The sequence below is a fragment of the Stomoxys calcitrans genome, chromosome 4, assembly GCF_963082655.1.
Source record: "Stomoxys calcitrans chromosome 4, idStoCalc2.1, whole genome shotgun sequence".
Taxonomy (NCBI): domain Eukaryota; kingdom Metazoa; phylum Arthropoda; class Insecta; order Diptera; family Muscidae; genus Stomoxys; species Stomoxys calcitrans.
The window spans coordinates 71,035,406-71,047,414 of NC_081555.1; the positions used below are offsets into that span (position 1 = coordinate 71,035,406).

At 34.7% G+C, this 12,009-nt stretch overlaps 1 protein-coding gene and 1 long non-coding RNA gene across 3 annotated transcripts; one reads left to right on the forward strand and one right to left on the reverse strand.

Moving 5' to 3' along the window:
• The first annotated feature begins 194 nt into the window (after positions 1–194).
• LOC106085539 (probable isocitrate dehydrogenase [NAD] subunit alpha, mitochondrial) lies at positions 195–4,600 on the forward strand. Of its 2 annotated transcripts, XM_059367497.1 has the most exons (7): positions 195–347; positions 481–540; positions 2,707–2,874; positions 2,943–3,337; positions 3,401–3,536; positions 3,636–3,749; positions 3,813–4,600. In XM_059367497.1, the coding sequence occupies exons 1-7, from the start codon at positions 321–323 to the stop codon at positions 4,035–4,037; spliced, it is 1,125 nt and encodes a 374-aa protein (XP_059223480.1). In that variant the 5' UTR covers positions 195–320; the 3' UTR covers positions 4,038–4,600. The 2 variants fall into 2 exon arrangements, with proteins under 2 accessions (XP_059223480.1, XP_013105294.1); XM_013249840.2 differs by lacking the exon at positions 481–540.
• A 77-nt stretch (positions 4,601–4,677) lies between these two features.
• Positions 4,678–5,707, reverse strand: LOC131997126 (uncharacterized). Its single transcript, XR_009398072.1, has 3 exons — positions 5,406–5,707; positions 4,819–5,351; positions 4,678–4,764 (listed from the first exon to the last, which is right to left on the reverse strand). It is a non-coding gene; the product is annotated as an uncharacterized LOC131997126 (long non-coding RNA).
• Positions 5,708–12,009: the final 6,302 nt, after the last annotated feature.

The following is a 12,009-nucleotide window of genomic DNA, read 5'->3' on the forward strand; positions in this document are numbered from 1 at the left end:
AACAACAATTAGGCATTTGTAGCTTTATAAAATAGTATTTAAAATTAGTTTATATATTCATTTCATATAAACTCTTCTATTTCTAATGCATTTATACTCTTTATTATTTAGTTAATGTTAATACATAACTTATCTGGTAACTTCATATTTTCATCAGAGTTGCAATGGTTTAGCAAATTTGTACGATTTTCTACAACCATTCATTGTCTGTGTTGAACCGAGTGGCAACGGAATCCTTCGGACGTGCGGTGCGGTTGTGAGAAATAAAAATTGAAAAATTGCATAAACTTAAATAAGAAGAAAGAAATCAACAAAATATTATGGCTGCAAGATTAATCCAAAAGATTGTAAGATTCTTTCCTAAGATTTGGCATTGCATGTCTATTTTGAGTTACGTGGACAAGTCGAAATTTTTACCACCAGCTTAACATAACTTCCTCTCCTTCTGTTCGTCAAATGTTCTTTTTGCTTTAATTTTAGTTAAGATTTATTGGAATTAATGGCTCCCGGGAAGCAAATGAGTTGTCGACATCTTTAAAGGTACTAAAAGGCGACTAGTTCTTACATTCCAATTACATGTCTTTAGAGCAGTAGTTTCTGCAGAAATTTAAATTGAGAAAATTTTTGCCATACGAGTTGGCTCTTCTATGGTTGCTGTCAACATCTTTTTACATAACACTTGATAGGGCAAATAAAATTTTAAAGATTTAGAGCAGGTCTTCGCCTCGTCGATACTATGGAAATTTTTTAATTGCGGAAAAGAATAGTGCATGTGATATATCGATGCAGCTACGTGCGTATATACGACAATAGGGATGATGTACATATATACAAATTTATATAAATTTCTGAATATTTTGATGAAAAATCTTAACCTCAACTTATCCTCTAGTGAGAAAATGGACTATATCGCATCCGTTAATATGAACATAAAAATTTCGCCAATTTCCTAAGATGTATTTACTGATTCTCATAAAGAGCAAGGATGAATAACTTGATTGGCTATCACCTCCAGGAAGAACTTATGTAATAGTGTTCCCTTCTTTGTTTTAACATGAAATTTAACACTGATCACCGATTAGAAGTATCGGTGCATACTTTGTTATATTCCAAAAACAATTGTATCTCGATGGCGATGTCGATTCGAGGAAACGTTCATGTTTATATCTGTTTCATGTTGGTTTTAGTGTTTCCTTTTGGTTCGTTATTTTAACGTGGAATTTAACACTATTCACCGATTAGAAGTATCGGTGTATACTTTTTTATATTCCAAAAACAATTTAACCTGGATGGCGATGTTAATTCGAGGAAAAATACTTTCATCTTTATATCTCTTTCATTTTGGTTAACGATAACGTAATTGCATATTCTCCCTGATTGCAACAATATAAACATTTTTTCCGGAAAGTAAATGGGTCTTGAGAAATACGCCTTCGATGGAACGGTCAAAACATTGCAATACAATATAAACACAAAAAAACTAAATTTTTTCTCAACAAGTGTCACTTATAACCAATATTTTATTCCCATTTCATTTAAAAGCTATTCCAGACCTTTCATTTGGTGTATAAGTTTATTTTCTTAGGCGGGGAAACTCAAGTAATAGTGATTTTTTAAGAGCTATAGGAGAGTTCTTCAGAAGGAAAAACACATAATGCAGAAAAATGCATGAAATCTTTTTTTGAATCTATATGTTATTTGATAACAAAATTCAAGTGTTCGTTTGTAAAACGATTCATAGTTAAATTATTGAACAAACTGACTGTGAAACAAAACACGAAACCTGCGTGAGCTGTTTAAACCAGTGTTGACAAAAAGATAATAGCTAAAAATTCACCCTTCAATTGATTTATATTTAACAATAAAAAATGAGGAAAAAATCATAAGGCTGGCCGAAGGCCGGTTAATTTTCCCCACTTTAGAATGCAGAGGGAACTTTTATTTAGAAAGTTTTAGACTTTATTTTTTGTTTTCTTATGAGCCTTTATTTTTCTGTTTTCTTATGTGAAGAAAAACATTTGTGGCTGGGGAGCCAAAGGCTATAGTTAACTTTATATTAACTTTTTATTTTAGATTTAACTAGAACTTAAGAATTATTACTCAGGTTGTGTTATCAATGTAAAATATTTATAGGCCCTATAGGCTTCTTATTACAAAGAAAATGGCTAATAAAATGAAATGAAAATATTAGGCCCGGCCGAAGATCGCTTAAATTCCTCCTTACGAGAATACCAAAGCCATTTTTATTTAAAAAAAAATTTTGAGTGTATTTTACTGTTGGACTTTCGAAGGAGGAAATCTAAAGTTTTGCCAAAGGCTGGTTAATTTCCACAATTTACATTGACTTTATTTTGATGTAGGGCCTATGAGGGAGGAGTAACTCATAATCCTGGGCGGTAATTTTCTCCCACGTTTTAATTTGCAGAGGGTTCTTTTTTAAAAATATTGTTCGATCTTCGAATATGTGTATTATTGGTCTTATAAATCTTATTAGCTTTATGTATGGTTCTAGTTAGGCTAATTAAAATTTTTATAACTCATATGTATGCAATTTTAAAATTTCGTGATTGTCAAAAAAAAAAAATTAATATTTGCAAAAATTACTTCAATACTAATAGCCAATGCTTACCAAAATGTCAATAATCATATCATTAAACTCAGTATGTTTCGAAACGGTTTGTTAATTTTTTTCATTTTATCTTTTAGGTTAACACAACTCCTGCATCTGGTCGTGCATTTTCTTCGGGTACACGCAAAGTTACCCTCATTCCTGGTGATGGCATTGGTCCAGAAATTTCTGCTGCTGTGCAGAAAATCTTTACTGCTGCCAGCGTGCCCATTGAATGGGAAGCAGTCGATGTGACTCCCGTTAGGGTGAGTACACAAAAAATAGGATTATATTTTTTCAGTATTTAACAAATATATTATTTGTATTATTAAAGGGTCCGGATGGCATGTTCGGCATTCCTCAAGCTGCCATAGATTCGGTTAACACAAACAAGATCGGTTTAAAGGGTCCTCTCATGACTCCCGTCGGCAAGGGTCATCGTTCCTTGAATTTGGCCTTGCGTAAAGAGTTCAATCTGTATGCCAACGTAAGGCCCTGCAGAAGTTTGGAGGGTTACAAGACTTTGTACGATAACGTAGATGTTGTCACAATTCGCGAGAACACTGAAGGTGAATACTCTGGCATTGAACATGAAATTGTCGACGGAGTTGTGCAAAGTATCAAATTGATTACGGAGGAGGCTTCAAAACGTGTGGCTGAATACGCTTTCCAATACGCCAAGAACAACAACAGGAAGAAGGTTACCGTTGTACACAAGGCCAACATTATGTACGGCGTTTTGCATTATAAAAAAGTTTCATTTGGTAATATATATTTTTTTTATTAAAATAGGCGTATGTCAGATGGTTTGTTCTTGCGTTGTGTCCGCGACATGGCTGGAAACTTCCCAGAAATTAAATTTGAGGAACGTTATTTGGACACAGTTTGCTTGAATATGGTACAAGATCCCAACAAGTATGATGTTCTGGTAGGTATTTATTTTGGGTTATTATGTAGGATGAATTACTGTAATTTGGAGAACCACCATTTTTTCATTCGTAATAATTGTAACTATACGTAATAATAGGTAATGCCTAACTTGTACGGTGATATCTTGTCTGATATGTGCGCCGGCTTAGTAGGTGGTCTCGGTTTGACACCTTCTGGCAACATGGGTCTTAACGGAGCCCTCTTCGAATCCGTAAGCTGCATACATAAATTCAAATTTATGATTAGTAGTGCTAACGAATTTTATTTTTTACAGGTTCACGGTACTGCCCCCGATATTGCCGGCAAAGATTTGGCCAACCCCACCGCCTTGTTGTTGTCTTCCGTCATGATGTTGAGACACATGCAGCTCAATTCTCACGCCGATAAAATTGAACAGGCCTGTTTCTCCGTCATTAAGGAGGGAAAATATTTGACTGGCGATTTGGGTGGCAAAGCCAAGTGCTCCGAATTCACAAATGAAATTTGTGCTAAGCTGTAAATGTTGCACCAACATCTTCGCCACAAAAACTCATTTCATTTAAGCCAAAAAACCTTGCACCGTTTTAAAATAATTTGAATAGAAAGAAGCTCTTGAAAAAACAAAAACCAACCGATAGTATTGTACGTTCGAATACCTACTTAATGCAATTTATTGCAAGTTTTAAATATTTTCTAAAATCAAAACATTATGAATATTTTCGAGTAGTTAAAAACCAACACATATATCCATCCTTGTTTGTCGTATTATTATTTTATTAGAAACTTTTATGTATAATCTTGTTAGTTTTTTTTCTGTCCAAAAGAAAAGTGTATTGTTATTTAAATATTTAATCCACATTTTAATTTATAATTTTATTTTTCCTTTGTCTATTTTGGCTTCATTTATTTTTAAATTTCCAATAAATTTATTTGAATGTCAACGGACGCATCATTATGAAACTCATATGTAACGTAACAATAAATTATCGCGTATAATGATATAAAGAACAAACAAAAATAAAACAGAATAGTTATCATAATACACAAAAAAACTTGTTGAAATAAAAAATTAAACAGACATTAGATAGAATGTGTTTTGTTTCAAATCAAAGGTGAAGCCGATTTGAAAGAGATATCTGGTCGTTTTTTACGCGAAATTTCCAATTTCATTTATTTAGGTTAGGTTGAAAAGAGGACTATGGACACACACCCAAGTCAGTAATCGGCTTGTTGTGCGCTCTAAAATACTAAGAAGTATCCTCGAAAAAGAAAATCTAAGTTAGGAATTCCGTGCTACTTACAAAATACTTAATTGTTTTCCATGCCACTCTCCTAAGTTGGTTCATGTCTGGTATTGTGTCCCCACCTAAATGATGGTATCTTCTTGGCGCGAAGGCCGGGCAGTAGTGACATAGGAAATGCTCCAACGTCTCATCATCTTCCCCGCATGCCCTGAACATGCTATCATTTGCCGCACCGATTTTACATAAGTGAGCTTGAGCTTGATTTTACATAGTGAGAATTCTCATTCCCAGTTACTCCGATACGGCCCGGCACCCAAAACGATGCGAATCGTGCCATTCTCAGAGAAGGCGTTAACAAAAATAAAACAGAATAGTTATCATAATACACAAAAAAACTTGTTGAAATAAAAAATTAAACAGACATTAGATAGAATGTGTTTTGTTTCAAATCAAAGGTGAAGCCGATTTGAAAGAGATATCTGGTCGTTTTTTACGCGAAATTTCCAATTTCATTTATTTAGGTTAGGTTGAAAAGAGGACTATGGACACACACCCAAGTCAGTAATCGGCTTGTTGTGCGCTCTAAAATACTAAAAAGTATCCTCGAAAAAGAAAATCTAAGTTAGGAATTCCGTGCTACTTACAAAATACTTAATTGTTTTCCATGCCACTCTCCTAAGTTGGTTCATGTCTGGTATTGTGTCCCCACCTAAATGATGGTATCTTCTAGGCGCGAAAGTCGGGCAGTAGTGACATAGGAAATGCTCCAACGTCTCATCATCTTCCCCGCATGCCCTGAACATGCTATCATTTGCCGCACCGTCGTCGTATGATACAAACGAAACTACATGTAATACATGTAATTTTTTTCGATTAGAGCATGCTCTATTCCCTCTGACAAAAATATAAAGAAATCGGCTGTTTTTGTTGTCAGTCAAATAAAAGCAAACCCAAAATGTTTTCACAAATTAATGATTTAACCAGCTTCCTCACAAATTAAACAATTATTACTCATAAAACAATCAGCTTTTAACATACAATACAGGTCATGGCGAAACAATTTGTACAACAACCACAAATCATATGGAGCAATCCGCCATATTGTTATCAAGCTGATCGGCGTTTTGCCAACACACACGAAGATAATCTCATTTCTCAAAGAAATGAGAATCTAAAGTGAAACTCCTTCTGACTGCTAGTGTTTCCTTTTAGACAGTGACCTGTCATGACGGAGACGTCTGTTCTAGCCAATGAATGCAAAGCCGTAGACCTCTTCAAGTCTAGATGAGGAATACTCACAGCCCCCTCTTTGTGACCATCTATCATTCGTTGTCCTTCGGGCCTGGTCCTAAAAACTTAGGTTACATGTCGCTAGAGGCATACCCACAGATACCTGTGTCTCTGGAGTGTGTAAGGTAGTTCCTAGTCTCGCAAGCTCATCCGCTTTATAGTTCCTTGGTATATCTCTGTGGCCCGGCATACAGAACTGGTGGAATTTGGGCTGTTCGGCTAACTCGTTGAGAGATCTGGGACAGTCGAGGGCGGTTTTGTGTTCAGAAATACGTTCTCCAGGGATTTAATGGCTGCCTGGCAGTCAGAGGATATTTATACCAGTCGTCGTAATGACATTATAACTTAGCCATTCCACCACTTCCTTAATTGCAAGGATCTCTGCTTGATACAAACTGCAGTGTTCGGGTAACCTCTTCGATATGACCAGTTCTAGATCTTTAGAGTACACGCCACATAGTCTATGTAACTTATATTACCAGTGTGAAAGAATTGAGGACCACTTCAATTGGCTGTTGTTCTTAAATTGAATTTTATTTAAACAAAATATTTCTAAGCTAGCTTAAGCCTAGCCAGCATGTTCTAATGCTGTTGGGTTGCTCACCTGTGTGAATATGCAACGTATGTATATTCACACGGCAACGCGGATGGGTGTCCATATGCGCGAATCAGATTACCTAAGCCAGACAATGATCATGACCAAGGCCAGACAATTGTCTCACACATATACACACTACATCTCCCTTTTCACAAAAAAATGATTACTTGCTAATCATTTTTTAATATGTACAAAATTACTTAATAGATAATTATTTCTTATGGAAAATATAAACGTTTTTAATAAAATCTTAAAGTTAAATAATTTTTGTTTTGTATGAATTACAAAATGGCTTAATATTTATTTATTACTACAAAAGGAGAGGAAAATATTTAAAATTATGTTATAAAATTAATTTGATTTTTATATAAACAAACATTATTGGATTTTAAAATTAGTAAGATTCCTTATTATTCATTTATATTTAAAAAAAAGTATATGACAAAAGTTTTTTTTTATTTTATATTATTTATTAAAATTTATAACAAAATTTATGAATAAAAAAAAAATAATTTAAAAAAACATTAATTATTAATTCTACAATTTAATTAAATGTTATGTGTTAGTTAGATTAATTTTCTCAAAGTGACAGGATATACATTTAACAAAATTACAAAAAAAAAAAATAGTAATAAATGCTAAAATTAACTTAATTAAGGTACACGAATTTGAATATATTTAAAAAGAAATACCAAAAAAAAAAAACTATGAAAATAAATTGGTGAACAGGCCTGTCTCTAATCTATTTTCTAAATATTTTTAATCTATCGCTATGAACAGTAATAGTCTTTTTGCCCTTTATAACGTAATTACCATTTTTCATCACGTCAATTATGTTATAAGGGCCTAAATATTTACTATCTAATTTGTGACCAGTTTCATTACGAAGAAGCACAGTATCACCTATATTGAAAATTGGTTCGATTTTTCCTTTATCATGCCTTTCTTTACGCTCTATTTTTGCCGTTTCTAGCAATTGCCTTGCCCTTTTATACGCCATTTCCATCCTGTATCTTACTTCCTTGGAGTAATCCTCAGGATTATACAATGGTTGAATATCCTTAATTTGATTAAATACCTGAAACATGTTCGGAACCCTGCCGAATAACAGTTCATAGGGGCAATATCCGTGAGAAACTGAAGGTGTCGTATTGTAACAATACGTGAAGTACCTTAACCACACATCCCAATCGTCCTTGTCAATGGATATGTAAGACCTTACATATTCGTTGAAAGTCCGATGGTTCCTCTCTACTGTCCCAAGAGTTTGATGATGGTAGGCTGTGGAAGTAATGTTTTTCACTTTCAAATATTTGCACAAGTGTTCAATCAAACTGTTTTTATATTCAGTACCCATGTCAGTAACTATAGTTCTCATAGGCCCATAAGTCAATATATGAGACTCAAAGATTGCTTTAGCTACTGTTTTGGAATTTTTGTCCGGTATTGGCAAAGCAACTAAGTATTTTGTGAAATCACAAATAAGTGTTACTGCATACTCATTGCCTGTTTCGGATTTCGGGAAGGGTCCAATGGTGTCAATCAACACAATATCAAAGGGCTGTGCTGGCGTATGTGTCAATGTCATCGGAGTTTTGGTATGTCGGGTTACCTTTGAGAGTTGACATTTCTTGCATGCCTTAACATATCTGGTAATATCCCGAACCATACCTTTCCAATAATAGTGTCTTTTAATCTTCCCGTAAGTACGTGTAATACCAGCATGACCTCCTTCAGCGGCATCATCATGGTATCTTGTCAAAATAGTCTTTTTTTCTTTCTCATTATTTCCGTTTATAATGGTCACCATAGGTAGTAGCGCTACTTTTACCCTATTTAATATCTTCTTGCCCGTTTTCTTGAATAAATCAAGTGGAACAAATTTAAATATTTGTTCGCTTGGTGCCATCTGAAGTTGGGATATTTTCAGTGAGCCAGCTTCTCTATTAAGCCTGTGGAAAAATTGATCTAAATCAAAATTTCCATTAGCACACAAATCCACAACATGAATTCGTTTTAAAATCACTTTGCCATGTTTTAAGCAACACTGGTTTAAAGATAACTTTAATTTTACGAATTTTTTAACATCATTAAAATTAATGACGTCATAAACGTTGGGCTCTTCGATTGAAATATTTCCACGAGTATCGTCATAAACGTGGTTTGGACTATTTCGACGAGTTTCAGATCTTGTCACGACTTTATATACTCCAACTGTCTGTTCATATTGCTCTTTTAGCTCATTAAGAGTGATGCGGGAAAGAGCATCCGCTACAACATTTTGTTTTCCCTTGAGAAATTCCACGGTAAAATCATATTCCTCCAAATCCAATCTTATTCTCGTCAACTTGGAACTTGGATTTTTGAGCGAAAATAAATATGATAAGGGCTTGTGATCCGTTTTCACTAAAAAATGTGTTCCGTAAATGTACGGCCGGAAATATTGTATTGCCCAATGAATTGCAATTAACTCTTGTTCGGTTGTTGATTTATTACTTTCGCCGTTTGTAAACGTTTTGGATGCAAATGCAACAGGAAGCTCTTTTCCATTATACTCTTGGCTGAGCACAGCTCCACATGCATATTTGCTTGCATCCGTTGTAATACAAAATTGCTTTTCAAAATTCGGGTACTGCAGAAGTGTAGGTTTCAACAATTGTTTCTTGAGGTACTCGAATGCCTCATTGCATTGTAATGACCATTCAAATTTTACATTTTTCTTGCAAAGTCGAGTTATATGCCGAGAATAGAATGAAAAATTTCTGACAAACCTTCGATAATAATTGCAAAAAGCAATAAATCTTCTAGCACTATCGCTATCGGTTGGAACAGGATACTTTTCAATTATGTCGTATTTGCTCTTATCAGGTAGAATACCATTATCCGTACATAAATGACCAAGAAAATTAACTTCACATCGAAAAAATGAACACTTGTCAGGATGAAGCTTGAGGTTATATTTACGGCATTGTTCGAAAACATTCTTTAAATTCTTTAACATATGATTCGAACTACATCCGATAACAATCAAGTCATCCATGTAGACAAAAGCTTTTGTGGGTTCTAGTCCCGAAAACGCAAGTGTCATCATACGCTGGAAGGAATTCGGAGCAATTTTTAATCCATATGGTAATCGAGTGAACCTATACGAACCATTGTCCGTGGAGAATGATGTTATGTCTCGTGATTTTTTCTCCAGTTCTATCTGATGAAAGCCAGACATCAAATCTAAACATGAAAAATATTTAGCTCGACCGAGTTGATCCAAAATATCTTCGATTCTCGGGAGGGGAAATTTGTCTGCTATTACCTTTTTATTAATTTGGCGATAATCAACAACTAAACGCCAACGCTTTTGTTCAGAATTTGGAAGCGCCTTTTTCGGAACAAGAAGTAGTGGGCTATTAAATTCTGATACGGACGGTTCAACTATACCATCAGACACAAGTTTATTTACTTGTTCGTTTATTTCTGCTCTATGTGTATGTGGAATCCTATAGTTTTTTATATATACCGGGTCAGAGTCCTTGAGTTTTATCTTTTGTTTATAAAAATTATTAGCTGTGATTGGTTCTGTTTCTAAACCAAAAACATCCGTGTAATCAGAACACAATTTGTGAAGTTGATCCTTAAACTCTTTGGGACAATTCTTTTCCAACCTTGAAAGAATTTCCTCTTTTCTGTCATTTTGTAGATATTTTTGTTCAATCAAGTCATAATTTTTCAAACTCTCAGTCGCAATACTCTTGGTGTTTAGTATAACATTTTGTGAAGTTGTATTCAAAATTCGAACAAATGTGTTTTTAGCATTTACTATAGAGCTAGCGACTAAAACACCAGGTTGAAGTTCCTGATTCATCACTAAAAACTCTTTTTCGTTTGTTGTTATATGTACTTTTCTAATTACTTCAGAACGAGCAGGTAACAAAATGTTATGGTTAACGTCAGAAAATATAATAGGGACTTGAATATTACAATGAAAGTTGTTAGGTCTTAGAATCAACCAATCATGGTGCTCATTGAAATCCAAAATACAGTTGTATTTCTTAATGAAATCCATGCCAAGAATACCATCACAAGGTATACGGAAATTCCTATCCACCACCTGAAAATCATGGGGTATTAAGAATTTGTCAATTTGGAGATCCAAATCAATTGATCCAAATGACTTGGATGTTCCTTCACCTATACCACTTATTATTGTGGTATTAGACTTGATTAATTGACTATATTCTTTATTAAATTGCTTTAATAAAGATATATCCGCTCCTGTATCTACTAATAATGTGAGAATGTTATTAGAAAAATTGTTTTTTGCCTTCACAAATATGCTCTGACTTAGATTTATATGATGTATAGTTGGATTTTGGACTATTGTTCTCCCAAGGGAAGATTCAGGTTTCCCGAATCATTATTTTCTTCGGTAAGGATACGCACGTTGCGGTTCCTATTACCTTTATTGTTTCGACTGTCGAAATTGTGGTTATTGGAGCCACGTCCTCGATTGTTTCTATAGTAACGACCTCGTCCTCTATAGTGGCCATTACCCCGTCCACGACTATTTCCGCGTCCATACCATTTCGAATTGTAGTATCTTACATCAAAGGTGGACATGCCCTCGGTGCAAGATGATACAAATTTCGACACCGCATCATTCATTGTGCTAAAGTTCCCAGACTCCATTATAAGCCGAACTCTATCGCTGGATGCGTTTTTCGACATCGTTTTGACGGCTACTTGAGTTGAGTACTTCTGTGCTAATTCTACAAGTAGTCCGTCAGAAATGTAGGCGTTAGACAGTGCTTTCGTAAGCTCCTCAATTTCCCTCACAAACGAGTTTGCCGTCTTATTTCCTTGTCTAATATTTAAAATTTTTGCTGTGATAACTTCAGTTGATTCGCCTCTGACAGATTTTCTCAATGTTATTATTATGTCCTTGATGGTCCCTTCTGAGCTGATAAGGTTTCTCGCCGTCCCTTTTAATTTTGTCTTAATGACTCTCACTGCAATCTGTTCATGAGTTTCTTTTACTGAATCTATAAGGTCCAGTGCATCAAGAAAACTCTGCAGATTTTCGGAGCTTCCGTTAAAATCCGGTATGACCCTTGTGGCCAAACCCAGAAAGTCCGTAACCGATTGTGTCATGTTTCCTGCATCGTTTGCAATGTCAAAGAGTTTGGTAAGTGATTCACAATCAATGTTTTCGCCAACTTCCTCTAATTTAATGTAGAAAACGACCTCGTCATGGAAACTCACTGACAATCTATTTTCTATGCCCTTAGATTCCAATAAATTTGCTAGTTTATTTCGTACATCCAAAAAATATGCTTCTGCTGCTATTTTGTGGGAGGGGGTAAGAT

Excerpts from the sequence above, each read along its gene's own strand:
- LOC106085539 (XM_059367497.1), top strand. The coding sequence starts at position 321 with ATGGCTGCAAGATTAATCCAAAAGATT. Across the intron at positions 2,875-2,942 it reads TCGATGTGACTCCCGTTAGG|GGTCCGGATGGCATGTTCGG; the intron begins GTGAGTACACAA and ends GTATTATTAAAG. Across the intron at positions 3,338-3,400 it reads GTACACAAGGCCAACATTAT|GCGTATGTCAGATGGTTTGT; the intron begins GTACGGCGTTTT and ends TTATTAAAATAG.